The following is a 19,691-nucleotide window of genomic DNA, read 5'->3' on the forward strand; positions in this document are numbered from 1 at the left end:
GTCAACTCAACACAAATCACTGGCTTCATCTGGAACTGAATACAAGAATTTATTGACAGAATGGACCAAATCTCAGGGATGTGTGATTGTGGGATCTCTCTCTCTCACTCACTTTCTCCGTCTCGCTCACAGTTTCTCCATCTCTCTCTGTCTCTCACTCACTCTCTCCATCTCCCTCACTCACTGACTCACTCTCCATCTCCCTCTCTCTCCGTCTCTCACTCACTCAATCCCTCTCTCACTCGCTCACTCCATCTCTCCCACGCTCACCTCTTTTCTCTCTCCGTCTCTCACTCACTTTCTCCATCTCCGTCACTCACTGACTCACTCTCTTCATTCCCCCCCCCCCCTCTCTCTCTCCCCCACACCCCCCCCCCCTCCCCCACTTCCCAGTCTCTCACTCACTCCATCCCTCTCTGTCTCTCTCTCCCTCACTCACTCTCTGTCCCTCTCTCTCTCTGTCTCTCTCAGTCCATCCCGTCACATCACTCGGGCAAGTCCCAAATGCAACCATTGGATGGCGACGTGGGGCTGCGAAGTACAAACGAGCCGAGCAGAAGCCAAAAGCAGGGAGATGCAAGCCAGAGAAATCAAAGCATTGAATATTTAATGTTACGTATTTTAATGCTCAGCTGCGTGAAGCCATCACCTACGAACCCCCCTCCCCCAGGACACTCAGTATCGTTTCCTTTTGGCCAGCTGAACGTGCGCCAGGTAATGAGAGTCCAAGCAGGAGGCTGCATCCTTAGAACAGCACTTCATACGATCTTTCCAATCTCCTCGATGTCTACCGCACATCTCGTCAGCGAACGCCGTTTTCTGTGTAGAAAATGAGATAGGCAATGTTTAATTTGAGGCTCCAACAATTCTGTTCAATGTAAATTACCTTCCTGTGCAATTCCCCCAACTTCCACTCCCAAATATCCTGCTCATTGTGCATTGGAGCGCTGAGCACCTCGGGTCTCGTCGCAGAGAGCATGCAGAAACCTAACGCAGACAGCGGAAGGAGCGTGCGGCAAACCAGACTCCCCACTCACCCTTTCCATCAACGACTATCTGTCCCACCTGTGACAAAGACTGTAATTCCCGTATGGGACTGTTCAGTCACCCAAGAACTCACTTTTAGAGTGGAAGCAAGTCTCCCTCGATTCCGAGGGACTGCCTATAATGATGATGATTAGCATCGGTGAATGGAATCATCAAGCACTCCCAGGGCAGGTACAGCACGGGATTAGATACAGAGTAAAGCTCCCTCTACACTGTCCCATCAAACACTCCCAGGGCAGGTACAGCACGGGATTAGATACAGAGTAAAGCTCCCTCTACACTGTCCCATCAAACACTCCCAGGGCAGGTACAGGGGGGTTAGATACAGAGTAAAGCTCCCTCTACACTGTCCCATCAAACACTCCCAGGGCAGGTACAGGGGGTTAGATACAGAGTAAAGCTCCCTCTACACTGTCCCATCAAACACTCCCAGGGCAGGTACAGCACGGGGTTAGATACAGAGTAAAGCTCCCTCTACACTGTCCCCATCAAACACTCCCAGGGCAGGTACAGGGGGTTAGATACAGAGTAAAGCTCCCTCTACACTGTCCCCATCAAACACTCCCAGGGCAGGTACAGCACGGGGTTAGATACAGAGCAAAGCTCCCTCTACACTGTCCCATCAAACACTCCCAGGGCAGGTACAGCACGGGGTTAGATACAGAGTAAAGCTCCCTCTACACTGTCCCCATCAAACACTCCCAGGGCAGGTACAGCACGGGTTTAGATACAGAGTAAAGCTCCCTCTACACTGTCCCATCAAACACTCCGAGGGCAGGTACAGGGGGTTAGATACAGAGTAAAGCTCCCTCTACACTGTCCCATCAAACATTCCCAGGGCAGGTACAGGGGGTTAGATACAGAGCAAAGCTCCCTCTACACTGTCCCATCAAACAATCCCAGGGCAGGTACAGGGGGTTAGATACAGAGTAAAGCTGCCTCTACACTGTCCCATCAAACACTCCCAGGGCAGGTACAGGGGGTTAGATACAGAGTAAAGCTCCCTCTACACTGTCCCATCAAACACTCCCAGGGCAGGTACAGGGGGTTAGATACAGAGTAAAGCTCCCTCTACACTGTCCCAGCTGTAACCTGACCGGGCCACCAGGGGACAGCACTGAGCAACAATCAGGTAGAGGGACAAAAAGAATGTGGGGAAACAGCTCCCCTGGTGGCTGGCCGTGGGAAAGACACCATGCAACTGGCCAATCAAATCAGGCAATTTCCTGGCGTTAAACCACTGATCTATGCGGAGATAGGCCGGTGGTGCTTGACGAACTAACGTTGGACTCCAGGCCAGGAGAAAGGTACCAGCCTCAGGGATCTGGCCTGTCCGTGACGCCTCACACAGTCGAATAGGCGGTCAGCAAATACATCCCGGGGGGAGGGCCACACATAAAATGGCCACCTCGTGTCACGTAGCAGAGGGGGGGGCCTGCGTTTCACATCTGAGCAACAGCCAGCGAGTGGGCGGGAGAGGGAGGGAGTAAATGGTAACACAAGACGTGTTCTGACCTCTGCGATTCCACACTGAACCCGTTGCTCCATCGTCTCATGGGAGCAGCAGTTTTTCTGCATCTTCCTCACCAGGTGGCTTGCAGGCCTGAACGAAATAAAGAGAAACAAATTCAGTCAGCAAACAATTCTCTTTCGAAATACATATGTCCCCCGCCCTCCCCAATCTCCTCAACCTCGACCGATTCACTCCTTATGCTCAGATCGCAGTTCCACAGGACCCTCCGTCGCCTCACCTAACGCGGAAAATCACCACCTGTCAACCTGGTCAGAGATATTGGCAGGCTGTTCGACTGCCGGCGGCCTCACAGCTCAGCCCAAAGCAGCCATTACCCGAACTTCCCGCGAGGGTCACTGGCAAATGATAATCAGAGGCATTCCAGCCCGATGAATTCTGCAGAGTAGAGTGGGAGAGTGCAGAGGGAGCTTTACTCTGTATCTAACCCCGTGCTGTACCTGCCCTGGGAGTGTTTGATAGGGACAGTGTAGAGGAATCTTTACTCTGTATCTAACCCCCTGTACCTGCCCTGGGAGTGTTTGATGGGGACAGTGTAGAGGGAGCTTTACTCTGTATCTAACCCCCTGTACCTGCCCTGGGAGTGTTTGATGGGACAGTGTAGAGGGAGCTTTACTCTGTATCTAACCCCCTGTACCTGCCCTGGGAGTGTTTGATGGGACAGTGTAGAGGGAGCTTTACTCTGTATCTAACCCCCTGTACCTGCCCTGGGAGTGTTTGATGGGACAGTGTAGAGGGAGCTTTACTCTGTATCTAACCCCATGCTGTACCTGCCCTGGGATTGTTTGATGGGGACATTGTAGAGGGAGCTTTACTCTGTATCTAACCCCCTGTACCTGCCTTGGGAGTGTTTGATGGGGACAGTGTAGAGGGAGCTTTACTCTGTATCTAACCCCGTGTACCTGCCCTGGGAGTGTTTGATGGGACAGTGTAGAGGGAGCTTTACTCTGTATCTAACCCTGTGCTGTACCTGCCCTGGGAGTGTTTGATGGGACAGTGTAGAGGGAGCTTTACTCTGTATCTAACCCCCTGTACCTGTCCTGGGAGTGTTTGATGGGACAGTGTAGAGGGAGCTTTACTCTGTATCTAACCCCCTGTACCTGCCCCGGGAGTGTTTGATGGGACAGTGTAGAGGGAGCTTTACTCTGTATCTAACCCCCTGTACCTGTCCTGGAGTGTTTGATGGGACAGTGTAGAGGAAGCTTTACTCTGTATCTAACCCCCTGTACCTGCCCTGGAGTGTTTGATGGGACAGTGTAGAGGGAGCTTTACTCTGTATCTAACTCCGTGCTGTACCTGCCCTGGAGTGTTTGATGGGACAGTGTAGAGGGAGCTTTACTCTGTATCTAACTCCGTGCTGTACCTGCCCTGGGAGTGTTTGATGGGACAGTGTAGAGGGAGCTTCACTCTGTATCTAACCCCCTGTACCTGCCCTGGGAGTGTTTGATGGGACAGTGTAGAGGGAGCTTTACTCTGTATCTAACCCCCTGTACCTGCCCTGGGAGTGTTTGATGGGACAGTGTAGAGGGAGCTTTACTCTGTATCTAACCCCGTGCTGTACCTGCCCTGGGAGTGTTTGACGGGACAGTGTAGAGGGAGCTTTACTCTCTATCTAACCCGTGCTGTACCTGCCCTGGGAGTGTTTGATGGGACAGTGTAGAGGGAGCTTTACTCTGTATCTAACCCCGTGCTGTACCTGCCCTGGGAGAACAAGATTTTAAAAATTTGCCACTTACATTTTGCTCAGTACTTTGAGAGGTTTCAGGCACACCATCCTCATTGTCAGCTCCGTCACATGGATCAAGCTGATTGTTTGAATCTCGTGATCGTATTTGGGGTAAGGGGCCTCGTCCCTGAAGCACGCCAGTCTGTGCTGCCCGTGTGACTTGCAGCAATGGTAGTGTTTATCCTTCACCGAGAACTCTTTATTGCAGAACTCAGACAGCACATTCATCCACTGGGAGAGAGAGAGAGAGAGAGAGAGAAGTAAAGACTTGCATTTATATAGCGCCTTTCATGACCACCGGATGTCCCAAAGCCAATGAAGTACTTTTGGACTGTGGTCACTGTTGTAATGTGGGACACGCAGAAGCCAATTTGCGCACAGCAAGCTCCCACACACAGCAATGTGATAATGACCCGGATCATCTGTTTTAGTGATGTTGGTCGAGGGATAAATATTGGCCCCAGGACACCGGGGAGAACTCCCCCTGCTCTTCTTCCAATAGTGGCCCCGGGATCTTTTACATCCACCTGAGAGGGCAGACGGGGCCTCGGTTTAACGTCTCATCCGAAAGGCAGCCCCTCCGACAGTGCGGCACTCCCTCAGTACTGCCCCTCCGACAGTGCGGCGCTCCCTCAGTACCGCCCCTCCGACAGTGCGGCGCTCCCTCAGTACTGCCCCTCCGACAGTGTGGCGTTCCCTCAGTACCGCCCCTCCGACAGTGCGGCGCTCCCTCAGTACTGCCCCTCCGACAGTGCGGCACTCCCTCAGTACTGCCCCTCCGACAGTGCGGCGCTCCCTCAGTACTGCCCCTCCGACAGTGCGGCGCTCCCTCAGTACCGCCCCTCTGACAGTGCGGCGCTCCCTCAGTACCGCCCCTCCGACAGTGCGGCGCTCCCTCAGTACTGCCCCTCCGACAGCGCAGTACGGCGCTCCCTCAGTACTGCCCCTCCGACAGTGCGGCGCTCCCTCAGTACCGCCCCTCCGACAGTGCGGCGCTCCCTCAGTACCGCCCCTCCGACAGTGCGGCGCTCCCTCAGTACCGCCCCTCCGACAGTGCGGCGCTCCCTCAGTACCGCCCCTCCGACAGTGCGGCGCTCCCTCAGTACCGCCCCTCCAACAGTGCAGCACCCCACCCCATCCCCACCCCATCCCCTTACTTGCTCGTGCGCGCAGTCCAACGCTTCGGGGCCCTGGCAGCACTTGTTGTAGGCGGCCTCCATCTGGTTGACGGCCTTGGCCCGACGGAGCAGCCAATTGTAGGCGACCTGGGGCATGGTCTTGAGGTCATGGTGGGGGCGGAACTTCTTCAGGTGGCAGATGTTGTGGATGTTATGCTGGTTCGGTTCGGCGGGCGGGAAGGCGATCTCCGGCATCCTTATCTCCATCGGGGCCGAGTGGCCCCGAGCCATCGCCACCATCGCCTTCGCCTGCTGCGAACCCACGGGCCCGTAGCCGTGAGGCTCCCCGGCCCTGGCGAAACAGTGCTGGCGTTCGTCCTGTGCCACCACGCAGCAGTGATATTGTCTGGTTTTGACCATGGATTCCTTCTCGCAGAACTGGGTTAGCTCATCCCGCCACTGTGGGGGGGGCCGCAAACAGGTCACAATTACATCGCCATTCACAGCAACGCGCACAAGAAACAGGAGCAGGAGTCGGCCATTCGGCCCCTCGAGCCTGCTCCGCCATCCAATAGCATCGCGGCTGATCTGATCTTGGCCTGAGCTCCACTTCCCCGCCCGCTCCCCTTCACTCCCTTATCGCTCAAAAATCTGTCCAGCTCCACCTTGAATATATTCAATGACCCAGCCCCCCACAGCGCCCTGGGGCAGAGAATTCCACAGATTCACCAGATTCCTCCTCATCTCCGTCTTAAACGGGCGACCCCTTATTCTGAGGCTATGTGCCCACCTTGTTCTAGATTCCCCCCACGAGGGGGGAAACATCCTCTCTGCATCTACCCTGTCCAGCCCCCCTCATTATCTTATATGCCTCAATAAGATCGCCTCTCATTCTTCTAAACTCCAACGGCGACAGGCCCCAACCTGCTCAACCTTTCCTCGTACGACAAGCCCCCTTCATCTCGGGAATCAACCGAGTGAGCCTTCTCTGAGCAGCCTCCGCTGAGAGTCAGGAGAATGGGAGCCGTGTGGCCGGAGGCTAGGAAGGGCGGCCCGCCGCGAGATGGGGGGAGTGGGGGGGGCGGCGGGGGAGGATCACTTACCACGGTCATCGCGCAGGCCAGTCTCTCGGTCTCGTTCGCCAGGCGGCAGCAGGTGGCATAGCCGGCCTCCATCCGGTTGATGGCGTCCCCCTGGCGGTGCAAGTGGCTGAACCCGCTCTTTGGCAGCGACTCGCGCCCGTACACCCGGCGGTGCCCGAGGTGCCGGCAGAGGTCGGCGATGTTGGCAGGGCTGGGGCGAGCCAGGGGGAAGGCCACCATCGGCCCGTCCATCCTGTGCTGACGCCCATCGTGATGCTCGGTCAAGGGCGCCGACGGCTCGATGATGCGCTGGAAAATGGCATGGTGAGCTGGCTCCGCCCCCTCGTGATCTATTTTAAGAAAACAGCGCAAAAAAACAAAATCTCCATTTAATATCGGGCGTTGAAGAGGACGCCGTAAGTAACTTGCATATATATATATATATAGCGCCTTTAATGTCCCACAGGTGCGATTCTCCAACTCAATCTGACCCCGAGCCACAGAAGGAGATATTAGGGACAGGTGACCCAAAGCTGGGTCAAAGAGCTCGGTTTTAAGGAGCGTCTTAAAGGAGGAGAGAGAGGCGGAGAGGTTTAGGGAGGGAGTTCCAGAGCTTGGGGCCCCAGGCAGCTGAAGGCACGGCCACCGATGGTGGAGCGATGGAAATCGGGGGATGGGCAAGAGGGCAGAATTGGAGGAGCGCAGAGATCTCGGAGGGTCAGAGAGCTGGAGGAGGTTACTGAGATAGGGAGGGGCAAGGGCCATGGCGGGATTTGTAAATAAAGATGAGAATTTTGAAATGGAAGCATTGCCAGACCGGGAGCCAGTGTAGGTCAGCGAGCACAGGGGGTGATGGGTGAGCGGGACTGGGTGCGAGTTAGGACACGGGGACAGCGAGCACAGGGGGTGATGGGTGAGCGGGACTGGGTGTGAGTTAGGACACGGGGCAGCGAGCACAGGGGGTGATGGGTGAGCGGGACTGGGTGCGAGTTAGGACACGGGGCAGTGAGCACAGGGGGTGATGGGTGAGCGGGACTGGGTGTGAGTTAGGACATGGGGCAGCGAGCACAGGGGGTGATGGGTGAGCGGGACTGGGTGCGAGTTAGGACACGGGGCAGTGAGCACAGGGGGTAATGGGTGAGTGGGACTCGGTGCGAGTTAGAACACGGGGGCAGGGAGCACAGGGGGTGATGGGTGCGTGGGACTGGGTGCAAGTTAGGACACGGGGGCAGGGAGCACAGGGGGTGATGGGTGAGTGGGACTGGGTGCAAGTTAGGACACGGGGGCAGGGAGCACAGGGGGTGATGGGTGAGTGGGACTCGGTGTGAGTTAGGACACGGGGGCAGCGAACACAGGGGGTGATGGGTGAGTGGGACTCGGTGCAAGTTAGGACACGGGGGCAGGGAGCACAGGGGGTGATGGGTGAGTGGGACTCGGTGTGTTAGGACACGGGGGCAGCGAGCACAGGGGGTGATGGGTGAGCGGGACTCGGTGCAAGTTAGGACACGGGGGCAGGGAGCACAGGGGGTGATGAGTTAGGACACAGGGGCAGTGAGCACAGGGGGTGATGGGTGAGTGGGACTCGGTGTGAGTTAGGACACGGGGGCAGCGAGCACAGGGGGTGATGGATGAGCGGGACTCAGTGCAAGTTAGGACACGGGGGCAGGGAGCACAGGGGGTGATGAGTTAGGACACGGGGTCAGTGAGCTCAGGGGGTGATGGGTGAGCGGGACTGGGTGCGAGTTAGGACACGGGGGCAGTGAGCACAGGGGGTGATGGGTGAGTGGGACTGGGTGCGAGTTAGGACACAGGGGCAGCGAGCACAGGGGGTGATGGGTGAGCGGGACTCGGTGCGAGTTAGGACACGGGGGCAGCGAGCACAGGGGGTGATGGGTGAGCGGGACTGGGTGCGAGTTAGGACACGGGGGCAGCGAGCACAGGGGGTGATGGGTGAGTGGGACTGGGTGTGAGTTAGGACACGGGGGCAGCGAGCACAGGGGGTGATGGGTGAGCGGGACTGGGTGTGAGTTAGGACACGGGGCAGCGAGCACAGGGGGTGATGGGTGAGCGGGACTGGGTGCAAGTTAGGAAACGGGGCAGCGAGCACAGCGGGTGATGGGTGAGCGGGACTCGGTGCGAGTTAGGACACGGGGGCAGGGAGCACAGGGGGTGATGGGTGAGCGGGACTGGGTGTGAGTTAGGACACGGGGGCAGCGAGCACAGGGGGTGATGGGTGAGCGGGACTGGGTGCGAGTTAGGACACGGGGCAGTGAGCACAGGGGGTAATGGGTGAGTGGGACTCGGTGCGAGTTAGGACACGGGGGCAGGGAGCACAGGGGGTGATGGGTGCGTGGGACTGGGTGCAAGTTAGGACACGGGGGCAGGGAGCACAGGGGGTGATGGGTGAGTGGGACTGGGTGCAAGTTAGGACACGGGGGCAGCGAGCACAGGGGGTGATGGGTGAGTGGGACTCGGTGCAAGTTAGGACACGGGGGCAGGGAGCACAGGGGGTGATGGGTGAGTGGGACTCGGTGTGAGTTAGGACACGGGGGCAGCGAGCACAGGGGGTGATGGGTGAGCGGGACTCGGTGCAAGTTAGGACACGGGGGCAGGGAGCACAGGGGGTGATGAGTTAGGACACAGGGGCAGCGAGCACAGGGGGTGATGGGTGAGCGGGACTCGGTGCGAGTTAGGACACAGGGGCAGCGAGCACAGGGGGTGATGGGTGAGCGGGACTCGGTGTGAGTTAGGACACGGGGGGCAGCCGAGTCTTGGATGAGCTCAAGTTTTATGAAGGATTGAAAATTGGAGGCCAGCCAAGAGTGAGCTGAAATAGTCAAGTCTCGGAGTGGCAAAGGTGGCGGGTGAGGGCTCCAGCAGCGGATGAGCTGGGGCGGGGCGGAGACGGGCGATGTTCCAGAGGTGGAAATATGTGCAGATGTGTGATCGGAAGCTGCTCTCTGTGTGAGTATGCGAACAGTCGGTCTCAGACCATGGCCGGGGACAGGGATGGAGTCGATGGCCAGGGAACGGAGATTGTGGCAGGGACCGAAATCAATGGCTTCGGTCCCTGCTGCTATTTCGTGGGAGGAAATTTCTGCTCATCCAGTACTGGATGTGGGATAAGCAGCCGGACAAAGCACAGGTCGTGGAAGAGTCGTGAGAGAGGTGTTGGTGAGGTAGAGCTGAGTGTCGTCAGCCTATGTGTGTGGGACCCCACGCTGTATTTTCGGATGATGTCGCCAAGGGGCAGCATGTGGATAAGAAATAGGAGGGACAGACAGAAACCATTCTCGTTTCAAGTACTCGTCAAGTGAAAGGCACGATATAAATAAAGAAACAGGAGGAGGCCATTCAGCCCCTCGAGCCTGCTCTGCCATTCAATGAGATCACGGCTGATTTGTGACCTAACGCTGTCAACCTGCCTTTGGCCCATATCCCTCAATATCTTTGGTTAACAGAAAGCTATCAATCTCAGATTTAAAATTAATTGATCCAGCATCAGTTGCCGTTTGCGGAAGAGAGTTCCAAACCTCTCCCACCCTGTGTGTGTAGAAATATTTCCTAATTTCACTCCTGAAAGTCTTGGCTCTAATTGTTAGACTCTGCCCCCCTGGTCCCAGACGCCCCAACCAACGGGACATTGTTACTCTCCCCTCTGTTCCCCCTTAATATCCTGAAAACTTCAATCAGATCACCCCTTGACCTTCTGAATTCCAGGGAATACGGCCCCGGTTTGTGTAATCTCTCCTCGTAACTTAACCCTGGGGGAAAAAAGAAACACTTGGATTTATATAGCGCCTTTCACAACCACTGGACATCTCAAAGCGCTTTACAGCCAATGAAGTACTTCTGGAATGTAGTCACTGTGGGAAACGCGGCAGCCAATTTGCGCACAGCAAGCTCCCACAAACAGCAATGTGGCAATGACCCAGATAATCTGTTTTGATTGAGGGATAAATATTGGGCCCCAGGACACCGGGGAGAACCTCCCCCTGCTCTTCTGCGAAATAGTGCCCATGGGATCTTTTACGCACGCCCGAGAGGGCAGACGGGGCCTGGGTTCAACGTCTCATCCGAAAGGCGTAGAGGGTGTGTGAGCTGGAGTCCGGGTGTGTCACATCGAACACGAATGACTGAGAATATTTCAGTCGCAGCTAAATCTCTCGCTAACTGGAAACGGTGACTCAGTGGGACTTGGCAGGAGCTTCCTTCCGCTGCACAATAACTCCTCTAATTATAGACTGCAATGGTCACGCAGGTTATAGACACGCACAGCCGATGAGAGAGGCAGAGGTCCCAAATGGCAGAAATGCAAGGGAGTGGGAACCGAGAAAAGGTGTTCGGAAAATGAGGAGGAAGTTATTTTCAATTTGTTATCATGATCTGGGTGTCACATGCAAGGCTACAATTATTGCCCGTCCCTTTTGCTCCTGGGTAGGTGGTTCGGGCTATTTATAGAGGGCATTTAGAATCAATCACAAGGTGTGGGGCTGGGAGTCGGATTGGGTGGGACGACATCAATAACTTTTCATTTATATAGCGCCTTTAACATAGTGAAACGTCCCAAGCGCTTCACAGGAGCGTTGTGAGATTTTAAACATTTAACACCGAGCTGCACAGGTGACCCAAAGGCTGGGTCAAAGAGGGAGGTTTTAAGGAGCGTCGTAAAGGAGGAAAGAGAGGTAGAGAGGTTTAGGGAGGGAATTCCAGAGCTTGGGGACCCGGCCACAGAAGGCATGGCCAAGAATGCGGGGAGAATATCAGAGGGTGGAGCGAGTGGGGAGGGGAAGAGCATGAGGGAGAGGGAGGGGAGAGGAGAGAGTAAGAGGAGGGAAGAGAGGGAGAGAGGAGGGGAGAGAGGGAGAGAGGGAGGGGAGAGAGAGGGGAGAGAAGGAGAGCGGAGGGGAGAGGAGAGAGGGAGAGGAGGGGAGCGAGGGAGAGGAGGGGAGAGAGGGAGAGGAGAGGAGAGAGGGAGAGAGGGAGAGGAGGGGAGAGAGAGAGAAGAGAGGAGGGGAGAGGGAAAGGGAGAGAGAGAGGAGGGGAGTGAGAGGGAGGGAAGAAAGGAGAGAGGGAGGGGAGAGAGGGAGAGGAGAGAAGGGGAGAGAGGGAGAGGAGGGGAGAGAGAGAGAAGAGAGGAGGGGAGAGGGAAAGAGAGAGAGAGAGGAGGGGAGTGAGAGGGAGGGAAGAAAGGAGAGAGGGAGGGGAGAGAGGGAGAGGAGAGAAGGGGAGAGAGGGAGAGGAGGGGAGAGAGAGAGAAGAGAGGAGGGGAGAGGGAAAGAGAGAGAGAGAGGAGGGGAGTGAGAGGGAGGGAAGAAAGGAGAGGGAGAGGAGGGGAGAGAGGGAGAGGAGGGGAGAGAGGGAGTGGAGGGGAGAGAGAGAGAGGATGGGGGAGAGGGAGAGGAGGGGACAGAGGGAGAGAGGAGGGGAGAGTGAGAGAAGAGAGGAGGGGAGAGGGAAAGAGAGAGAGAGAGGAGGGGAGTGAGAGGGAGGGAAGAAAGGAGAGAGGGAGAGGAGGGGAGAGAGGGAGAGGAGGGGAGAGAGGGAGTGGAGGGGAGAGAGAGAGAGGATGGGGGAGAGGGAGAGGAGGGGACAGAGGGAGAGAGGAGGGGAGAGTGAGAGAGGAGGGGAGTGAGAGAGGGAAGGTACAAGAGAGGGCGAGGCAGAGTAGAGGATGCGTGAGCTGGGTGGTTGAAGGTTACTAAGGTCCAGTTCAGAAGTTTTGCGGCAGGATAGGTTTGGGGTGCTGAATGGCCTTACTCCTGTTCCGACGACTAGTGGGAGTGAGGGAGAGGAAGAGAGAGAAAGTGAACGAGTCAGAATGCACGCAAGCGAAAGTGTGAGACGGAGATTGAAAAGTTGAGTGAATCATGAACTAATTAACAGGAATGCTGCAGGAGCCCAATGCAACTCTCCTGCAAGACCCACAGTCCAGAGAGTACGTCAGTCCCTGCAGTACACCTGCCACCTTGAGCGCTTTTTTTGGAGTGTGCTCACGGTTGTAATGTGGGAAACGCAGCATCTCAATTTGCACACAGCAAGCTCCCACACACAGCGATGTGATAATGACCCGGATCATCTGTTTTAGTGATGTTGGTTGAGGGATAAATATTGGCCCCAAGACGCCGGGGAAAACTCCCCCTACCCCCCCTTCCCCCACCCTGCCCGACAGTATGGCGCTCCCTCAGTACTGCCCCTCCGACAGTGCGGCACTCCCTCAGTACTGCCCTTCCTCCCTCAGTACTGCCCCTCCGACAGTGCGGCGCTCCCTCAGTACCGTCCCTCCGACAGTATGGCACTCCCTCAGTACTGCCCCTCCGACAGTGCGGCACTCCCTCAGTACCGTCCCTCTGACAATATGGCACTCCCTCAGTACTGCCCCTCCGACAGTGCGGCACTCCCTCAGTACTGCCCCTCCGACAGTGCGGCACTCCCTCAGTACTGCCCTTCCTCCCTCAGTACTGTCCCTCCGACAGTGCGGCGCTCTCTCAGTACCGCCCCTCCGACAGTGCGGCACTCCCTCAGTACTGCCCTTCCTCCCTCAGTACTGCCCCTCCGACAGTGCCGCGCTCCCTCAGTACTGCCCCTCCGACAGTGCGGCGCTCCCTCAGTACCGTCCCTCCGACAGTGCGGCACTCCCTCAGTACTGCCCCTCCGACAGTGCGGCGCTCCCTCAGTACCGTCCCTCCGACAGTGCGGCACTCCCTCAGTATTGCCCTTCCTCCCTCAGTACTGCCCCTCCGACAGTGCGGCGCTCCCTCAGTACCGTCTCTCCGACAGTGCGGCGCTCCCTCAGAGCTGCCCCTCCAACAATGCGGCGTTCCCTCAGTGCCGCCCCTCCGACAGTGCGGCACTCCCTCAGCAATGCACTGGGAGTGTCAGCCTGGATTTATGTGCTCTGGTCCCTGGAGTGGGACACGAACCCACGACCTTCTGACTCAGAGGAGAGAGTGCTGCCCACTGACAGCACGAACTGATCCTGGACAGGGTTCCTGCTCTAGGTCACTGCTCAGCGCACCCTATCAGATCCCATTCCCACACTGGAATGTTCCCGAGCAAGGAGCGGGATGAAACCCCAGTGTTTTGTCCGTCTCTGGGAGCCTGGTTCAGTTAGAAGAATCCAAAATCAAGGCAGCCACTGCCGAGCTGTGAGGGAACAAAAGCTCCCTGTGCTGCCAAAACTTTGCAATAGTTTCAAAACTTTTTCACAACTTTCGCGCCTTGTATAAACTCTGCATCAAGTTCCAAAATCTAACAACAGATATCTGTCGGGGACACTTACGACTTTCGGCGAAGGAGAAAGAAGCGAGCAGGAAGTGGGTGGCGAGGATTATTCTCCACATCTTGATCCTAGTCTCAGCCTCTCCTTGTGTCTCAGTGCTGACAGCAGCAGTGGGTTGTATATATATAGCGGGCGGAGGCACGATTTCATAACCCTGTAGCATTTGTCAGTCTTTGCAACTCCTCCCAATTTGTCAAGGGCAGAGATACAAATTAAAAACCGGTTTGGTTCACATTCATGCATTTCCCAATCCCGCCACACCTTCGACTGGATAATAAGGCACTCAAACTGCCCAAAGGGGTTCACTCAGGGTAATCGTACCAACACAACATCCCCGGAGTCACAAGCTACCTGGGTGGCCCTGGACTCTACGATTCCAAGGGATATTTAAAGGGCTATTCAACCATGTAGTGCATCACGAATAAATCTGTCTGTTTTCACCCAAATGTGTAAGAGGAAGGTAGCCAAGTAAAAAATATATATACACAGCCGTCTTTCATGACCTCAAGACGTCCTAAACCGCTTCACAGCCAATGAGGTACTCTCTTGCTGTGCTGTGCAGTGCTGCAGGCAACATAGCAGCCAATTTTTACACAGCAAGCTGCCACAAACAGCAATGTGATAATGACCTACCTCGGCTGTGCCTTCAGCTGCCTGGGCCCCAAGCTCTGGAACTCCCTCCCTAAACCTCTCCGCCTCTCTCTCCTCCTTTAAGCTGCTCCTTAAAACCTCCCTCTTTGACCAACCTGACCTAATATCTCCTTATGTGGCTCGGTGTCAAATTGTGTTTGATAACGCTCCTGTGATGCACCTTGGGACGTTTTACTACGATAAAGGCGCTATATAAATGCAAGTGGTTATGTTTGAGGGAATAAATATTAGCCCTGGGCACCAGGGAGAACTCCCCCTGCTCTTCTTCGAAATAGTGCCGTGGGATCTTTTACATCCACCCGAGAGGGCAGATGGGGTCTCAGTTTAACGTCTCATTTGAATGACTGCACCTCCGACAGCGCAGGGCTCCCTCAGTACCGCCCCTCCGACAGTGCAGCACTCCCTCAGTACTGCCCCTCCGACAGTGCAGCACTCCCTCAGTACTGTCCCTCCGACAGTGCAGGGCTCCCTCAGTACCGCCCCTCCGACAGTGCAGCACTCCCTCAGTACTGCCCCTCCGACAGTGCAGCACTCCCTCAGTACTGTCCCTCCGACAGTGCGGCACTACCTCAGTACTGCCCCTCTGACAGTGCGGCGCTCCCTCAGTACTGCCCCTCCGACAGTGCGGCGCTCCCTCAGTACTGCCCCTCCGGCAGTGCGGCGCTCCCTCAGTACTGCCCCTCCGACAGTGCGGCGCTCCCTCAGCACTGCCCCTCCGACAGTGCGGCGCTCCCTCAGCACCGCCCCTCCGACAGTGCGGCGCTCCCTCAGCACTGCCCCTCCAACAGTGCGGCGCTCCCTCAGCACTGCCCCTCCGACAGTGCGGCCCTCTCTCAGAACTCACTGCACCTCTAGCCAAGCTGTTCTGGCACAGCCAACCCAGCCAATTACCCCATCAGCCTACTCTCAATTGTCAACAAGTGATGGACGGTGTTGTTGACAGTGCTATCGAGTGGCACTTACTGACCAATAACCTGCTCACCGATGCTCAGTGTGGGTTCCGCCAGGACCACTCGCCTCCAGACCTCATTACAGCCTTGGTCCAAACATGGACAAAAGAGCTGAATTCCAGAGGTGAGGTGAGAGTGACTGCCCTCAACATCAAGGCAGCATTTGACCGAGTGTGGCATCAAGGAGCCCCAGTAAAACTGAAATCAATGGGAATCGGGGAAAACTCTCCACTGACCGGAGTCATACCCGGCACAAAGGAAGATGGTTGCGGTGGTTGGAGGCCAATCATCTCAGCCCCAGAACATCGCTGCAGGAGTTCCTCAGGGCAGTGTCTGTCATGTATTCAACCAGCATTGTAACCCATGTATAATCTGACCTAAGTTGTACACCGTGAGAACACTGACCACTAGGTGGGAGACACTCCTAACCTGGACCTTCAGGTATAAAAGGGGAAGCTCCGCCCACCTTCATCACTTGAGTGCTAAGGAATAAAGGACAGGTCACAGACTGACCTTGTCTCGAGCATGGGCCTCATGTGCATTTATACTGTATAGTAAGGACGTATCAATGGCGACAAGAAACTGGGATTTAAACCACGCGAGCATGGCCACTAGCAGAACAGACGAGAGGTACTGTGTTAAGGAATGGTTGGGACAGAGATTCAACATTGTTAAAGCAGCACACAGTTCTCCAGGCAGACAAGGGCAGTCAGGCATGCCCCAACATGTAGTCGAACCCAGAGGGGGAGTTCGGCAGAGACAATGGCAAGCTGAACAGCGATTCACACCATTGCAAGGGACAATGCGGCCAGTAATGGGGCCATCAACACCTGTTAATGGTGCACTCAAGGACAATAACAGGGGCAGTCAGGGACGATCGACTGGCAAGGGACCTTTTGTTTCAAACCGCAATTCATGCTGGAGGCGTGGAGGCACACACTCAGCCGGAGTTTGCAGAGATGAGCAAAATACCTGCAGAAATTGCAGAAATGGACACTGGGAGAAATTGCTGGAAGCTGAAGTTCAGCGAGTTCATGTGGAGCACGTATACAGTTCATACACCAGGACGCCACCGATAATGATGAAAGTGCTCCTCAATGGCATCCCAGTATCAATGGAGTTAGACACGGAGGCCAGCCAGTCCCTGATGGGTATCAAACAGTTCGAAAAGTTGTGGGCATCCAAGGCCAGGAGGCCAAATTTATCGCGGATTGACGCACAGCTACGGACTTACACAAAGCAGATCATTCCGGTGCTAGGCAGCGCCACGGTAGTCGTGACCCACAAAGATTCGGAGAACAGGTTGCCACTCTGGATTGTCCCAGAGGACGGTCCCGCACTACTGGGGAGGAGTTGGCTGGCTGTCATGAACTGGAAATGGGGCGATGTCAATGCAATTTCCTCTGTGGAGCGAGTATCATGCTCACAGGTCCTGGACAAATTTAACTCATTATTTCAACCCGGCATTGGCACTTTCATGGGGACCAAGGTAGTGATCCACATAAACCCGGACGCCAGGCCAGTACACCACAAGGCCAGAGCGGTGTCGTATGTGATGCGGGAAAAGATAGAAGGCGAATTGGACCGCCTGCTGAGGGAAGGCATCATCTCGCCAGTCGAATTCAGTGACTGGGCGAGCCCGATTGTGCCGGTGCTCAAGGCGGATGGGTCGGTCAGGATATGTGGTGATTACAAGGCCACCATCAATCGGGTGTCACTCCAAGACCAGTACCCGCTACCGAGAGCGGAGGACCTCTTTGCGACGCTATCCGGTGGCAAACTTTTTTCAAAATTGGACCTGACCTCAGCTTACATGACCAGGGAGCTGGCGAGTGAGTTGAAGAAGCTGACCACCATCACGACACACAAGGGGTTGTTTGAGTACAACAGATGTCCGTTCGGGATTCGCTCGGCCGCCGCGATCTTCCAATGAAATATGGAAAGCCTCCTCAAGTCGATTCCAGGGACGGTGGTTTTTCAGGACGACATCCTCATCACGGGTTACGATACTGAAGAACACCTCCACAACCTGGAGGAGGTGCTACGCAGACTGGACCGGGTAGGTCTGCAACTGAAAAAGGCAAAGTGCGTCTTCCTAGCTCCAGAGGTAGAATTCCTGGGGAGGTAGCAGCAGACGGGATCAGCCCTACTGCATCCAAGATGGAAGCGATCCAGAGAGCACCGAGACCCCGTAACACGACGGAGCTGCATTCGTTCCTGGGGCTCCTGAACTATTTTGGTAACTTCCTTCCCAAATTGAGCACGCTGCTAGAGCCGCTACACGTGCTCCTACGCAAAGGTCGCGAATGGGTCTGGGAGGACAGCCAGGAAAGGGCTTTTGATAGAGCACGCAATCTGTTATGTTCCAACAATCTGTTAACGCTATATGACCCATGTAAGAAACTTGTGTTAACGTGCGATGCGTCGTCCTATGGTGTCGGGTGTGTGTTGCAGCATGTCAATGCCAAGGGTCAGTTACAGCCGGTAGCTTATGCCTCCAGGAGTCTGTCCCAGGCAGAAAGGGGCTACGGGATGGTACAAAAGGAAGCGCTCGCATGTGTATATGCGGTAAAGAAAATGCACCAGTACCTGTTTGGCAGGAAATTTGAGCTGGAGACAGATCACAAACCCCTAACGTCCCTTTTGGCCGACAACAAGGCCATTAATGCAAACGCATTGGCCCGCATACAGAGGTGGGCACTCACGTTAGCCGCCTATGACTATACAATTCGGCACAGACCGGGCACCGAAAACTGCGCCGATGCACTCAGCAGGCTCCCACTAGCCACCACTGAGGGGACTACCGAGCATGGTGCTGAGATGGTCATGGCTGTTGAAGCTTTCGGAAGCGAAGGCTCACCCGTGACAGCCCGTCAGATTAAAGTCTGGACAAATAGAGACCCGCTATTGTCTCTAGTCAAGAAATGTGTCCTGAATGGGGACTGGGCAGCCACGTACAGGGCATGCCCTGAGAAATTTAAACCATTTCACAGGCACAAGGATGAACTCTCGATTCAGGCCGATTGCCTACTGTGGGGAAACCGTGTAGTCATGCCCCAGATGGGCAGAGAGGTGTTCATCAGAGAACTCCACAATGGGCACCCGGGCATTGTCACGATGAAGGCAATTGCCAGGTCACACGTTTGGTGGCCAGGGATAGACGCAGATCTGGAACTTTGTGTTCGCAGGTGCAACACGTGTGCCCAACTGGGCAATGTGCCCAGGGAAGCCCCCCTTAGCCCCTGGCCATGGCCCGCCAAGCCTTGGTCACGCATCCATGTGGACTACGCAGGTCCTTTCATGGGGAAAATGTTTTTGGTTGTAGTAGACGCCTACTCCAAATGGATCGAGTGTGACATTTTAAATTCAAGCACATCCTCTGCCACGGTAGAAAGTCTACGGGCAATGTTCGCCGCCCACGGTCTACCGGACATCTTGGTCAGCAACAATGGCCCGTGCTTCACAAGCACTGAATTCCAGGACTTCATGGCAGGCAATGGAATTAACCATGTTAGAACGGCACCGTTCAAGCCGGCCTCAAACGGCCAGGCAGAACGAGCAGTGCAGATAATCAAACAGGGGATGCTCAGAATCCAAGAGGGTTCCCTACAAAGCCGCTTATCACGCCTCCTGTTGGCCAATAGATCCCGACCACACTCGCTCACAGGGGTTCCATCCGCAGAGCTGCTAATGAAAAGGACGCTCAAAACCAGGTTATCCCTTATACACCCCACCATGAAAGAAATTGTCGCGAGCAGGCGCCAGTCACAATGTGACTACCATGACAGGAATGCGAGGGCGTGGTGTATTGATGTAAATGATCCTGTTTTTGTCCTCAACTACGCTGCAGGGCCCAAATGGCTCGCAGGCACTGTGATTGCCAAAGAGGGAAATAGGATTCTGGTAATTAAACTTACCAATGGACAAATCTGCCGCAAACATGTGGATCAAACAAAAAGGAGGTTCAGCAACCCCACAGAAGAAACAGAGGAAGAACACGACGTAGAGTTCACTCCACCACAGGTGACCGAACACCGGAACCAAAGAGAGGAGAGCCCAGTCACTGTGGGCAGTCCGGACAGGCCTGAGGCACCGCAAACAGCAGACACTCAGGCCAGCGCCCAACAACCGGAGCCCCAACTCAGGCGCTCTACAAGGGAGCGTAAACCACCAGAGAGACTCAACCTGTGATCCCAATAAGACTTTGGGGGGGGGAGGTGATGTCATGTATTCAACCAGCATTGTAACCCATGTTTAAACTGACCGAAGTTGTACACCGTGAGAACACTGACCACTAGGTGGGA

General features: G+C 55.5%; 1 protein-coding gene across 1 annotated transcript; it reads right to left on the reverse strand.

Moving 5' to 3' along the window:
- Positions 1-590: 590 nt before the first annotated feature.
- On the reverse strand, positions 591-13,896 carry ecm1b (extracellular matrix protein 1b). Its single transcript, XM_070868538.1, has 6 exons — positions 13,787-13,896; positions 6,526-6,854; positions 5,462-5,881; positions 4,315-4,535; positions 2,563-2,650; positions 591-819 (listed from the first exon to the last, which is right to left on the reverse strand). The coding sequence occupies exons 1-6, from the start codon at positions 13,845-13,847 to the stop codon at positions 676-678; spliced, it is 1,263 nt and encodes a 420-aa protein (XP_070724639.1). The 5' UTR covers positions 13,848-13,896; the 3' UTR covers positions 591-675.
- Between the last annotated feature and the right edge of the window lie 5,795 nt (positions 13,897-19,691).

This window comes from Pristiophorus japonicus, chromosome 30 (genome assembly GCF_044704955.1).
Source record: "Pristiophorus japonicus isolate sPriJap1 chromosome 30, sPriJap1.hap1, whole genome shotgun sequence".
NCBI lineage: Eukaryota > Metazoa > Chordata > Chondrichthyes > Pristiophoridae > Pristiophorus > Pristiophorus japonicus.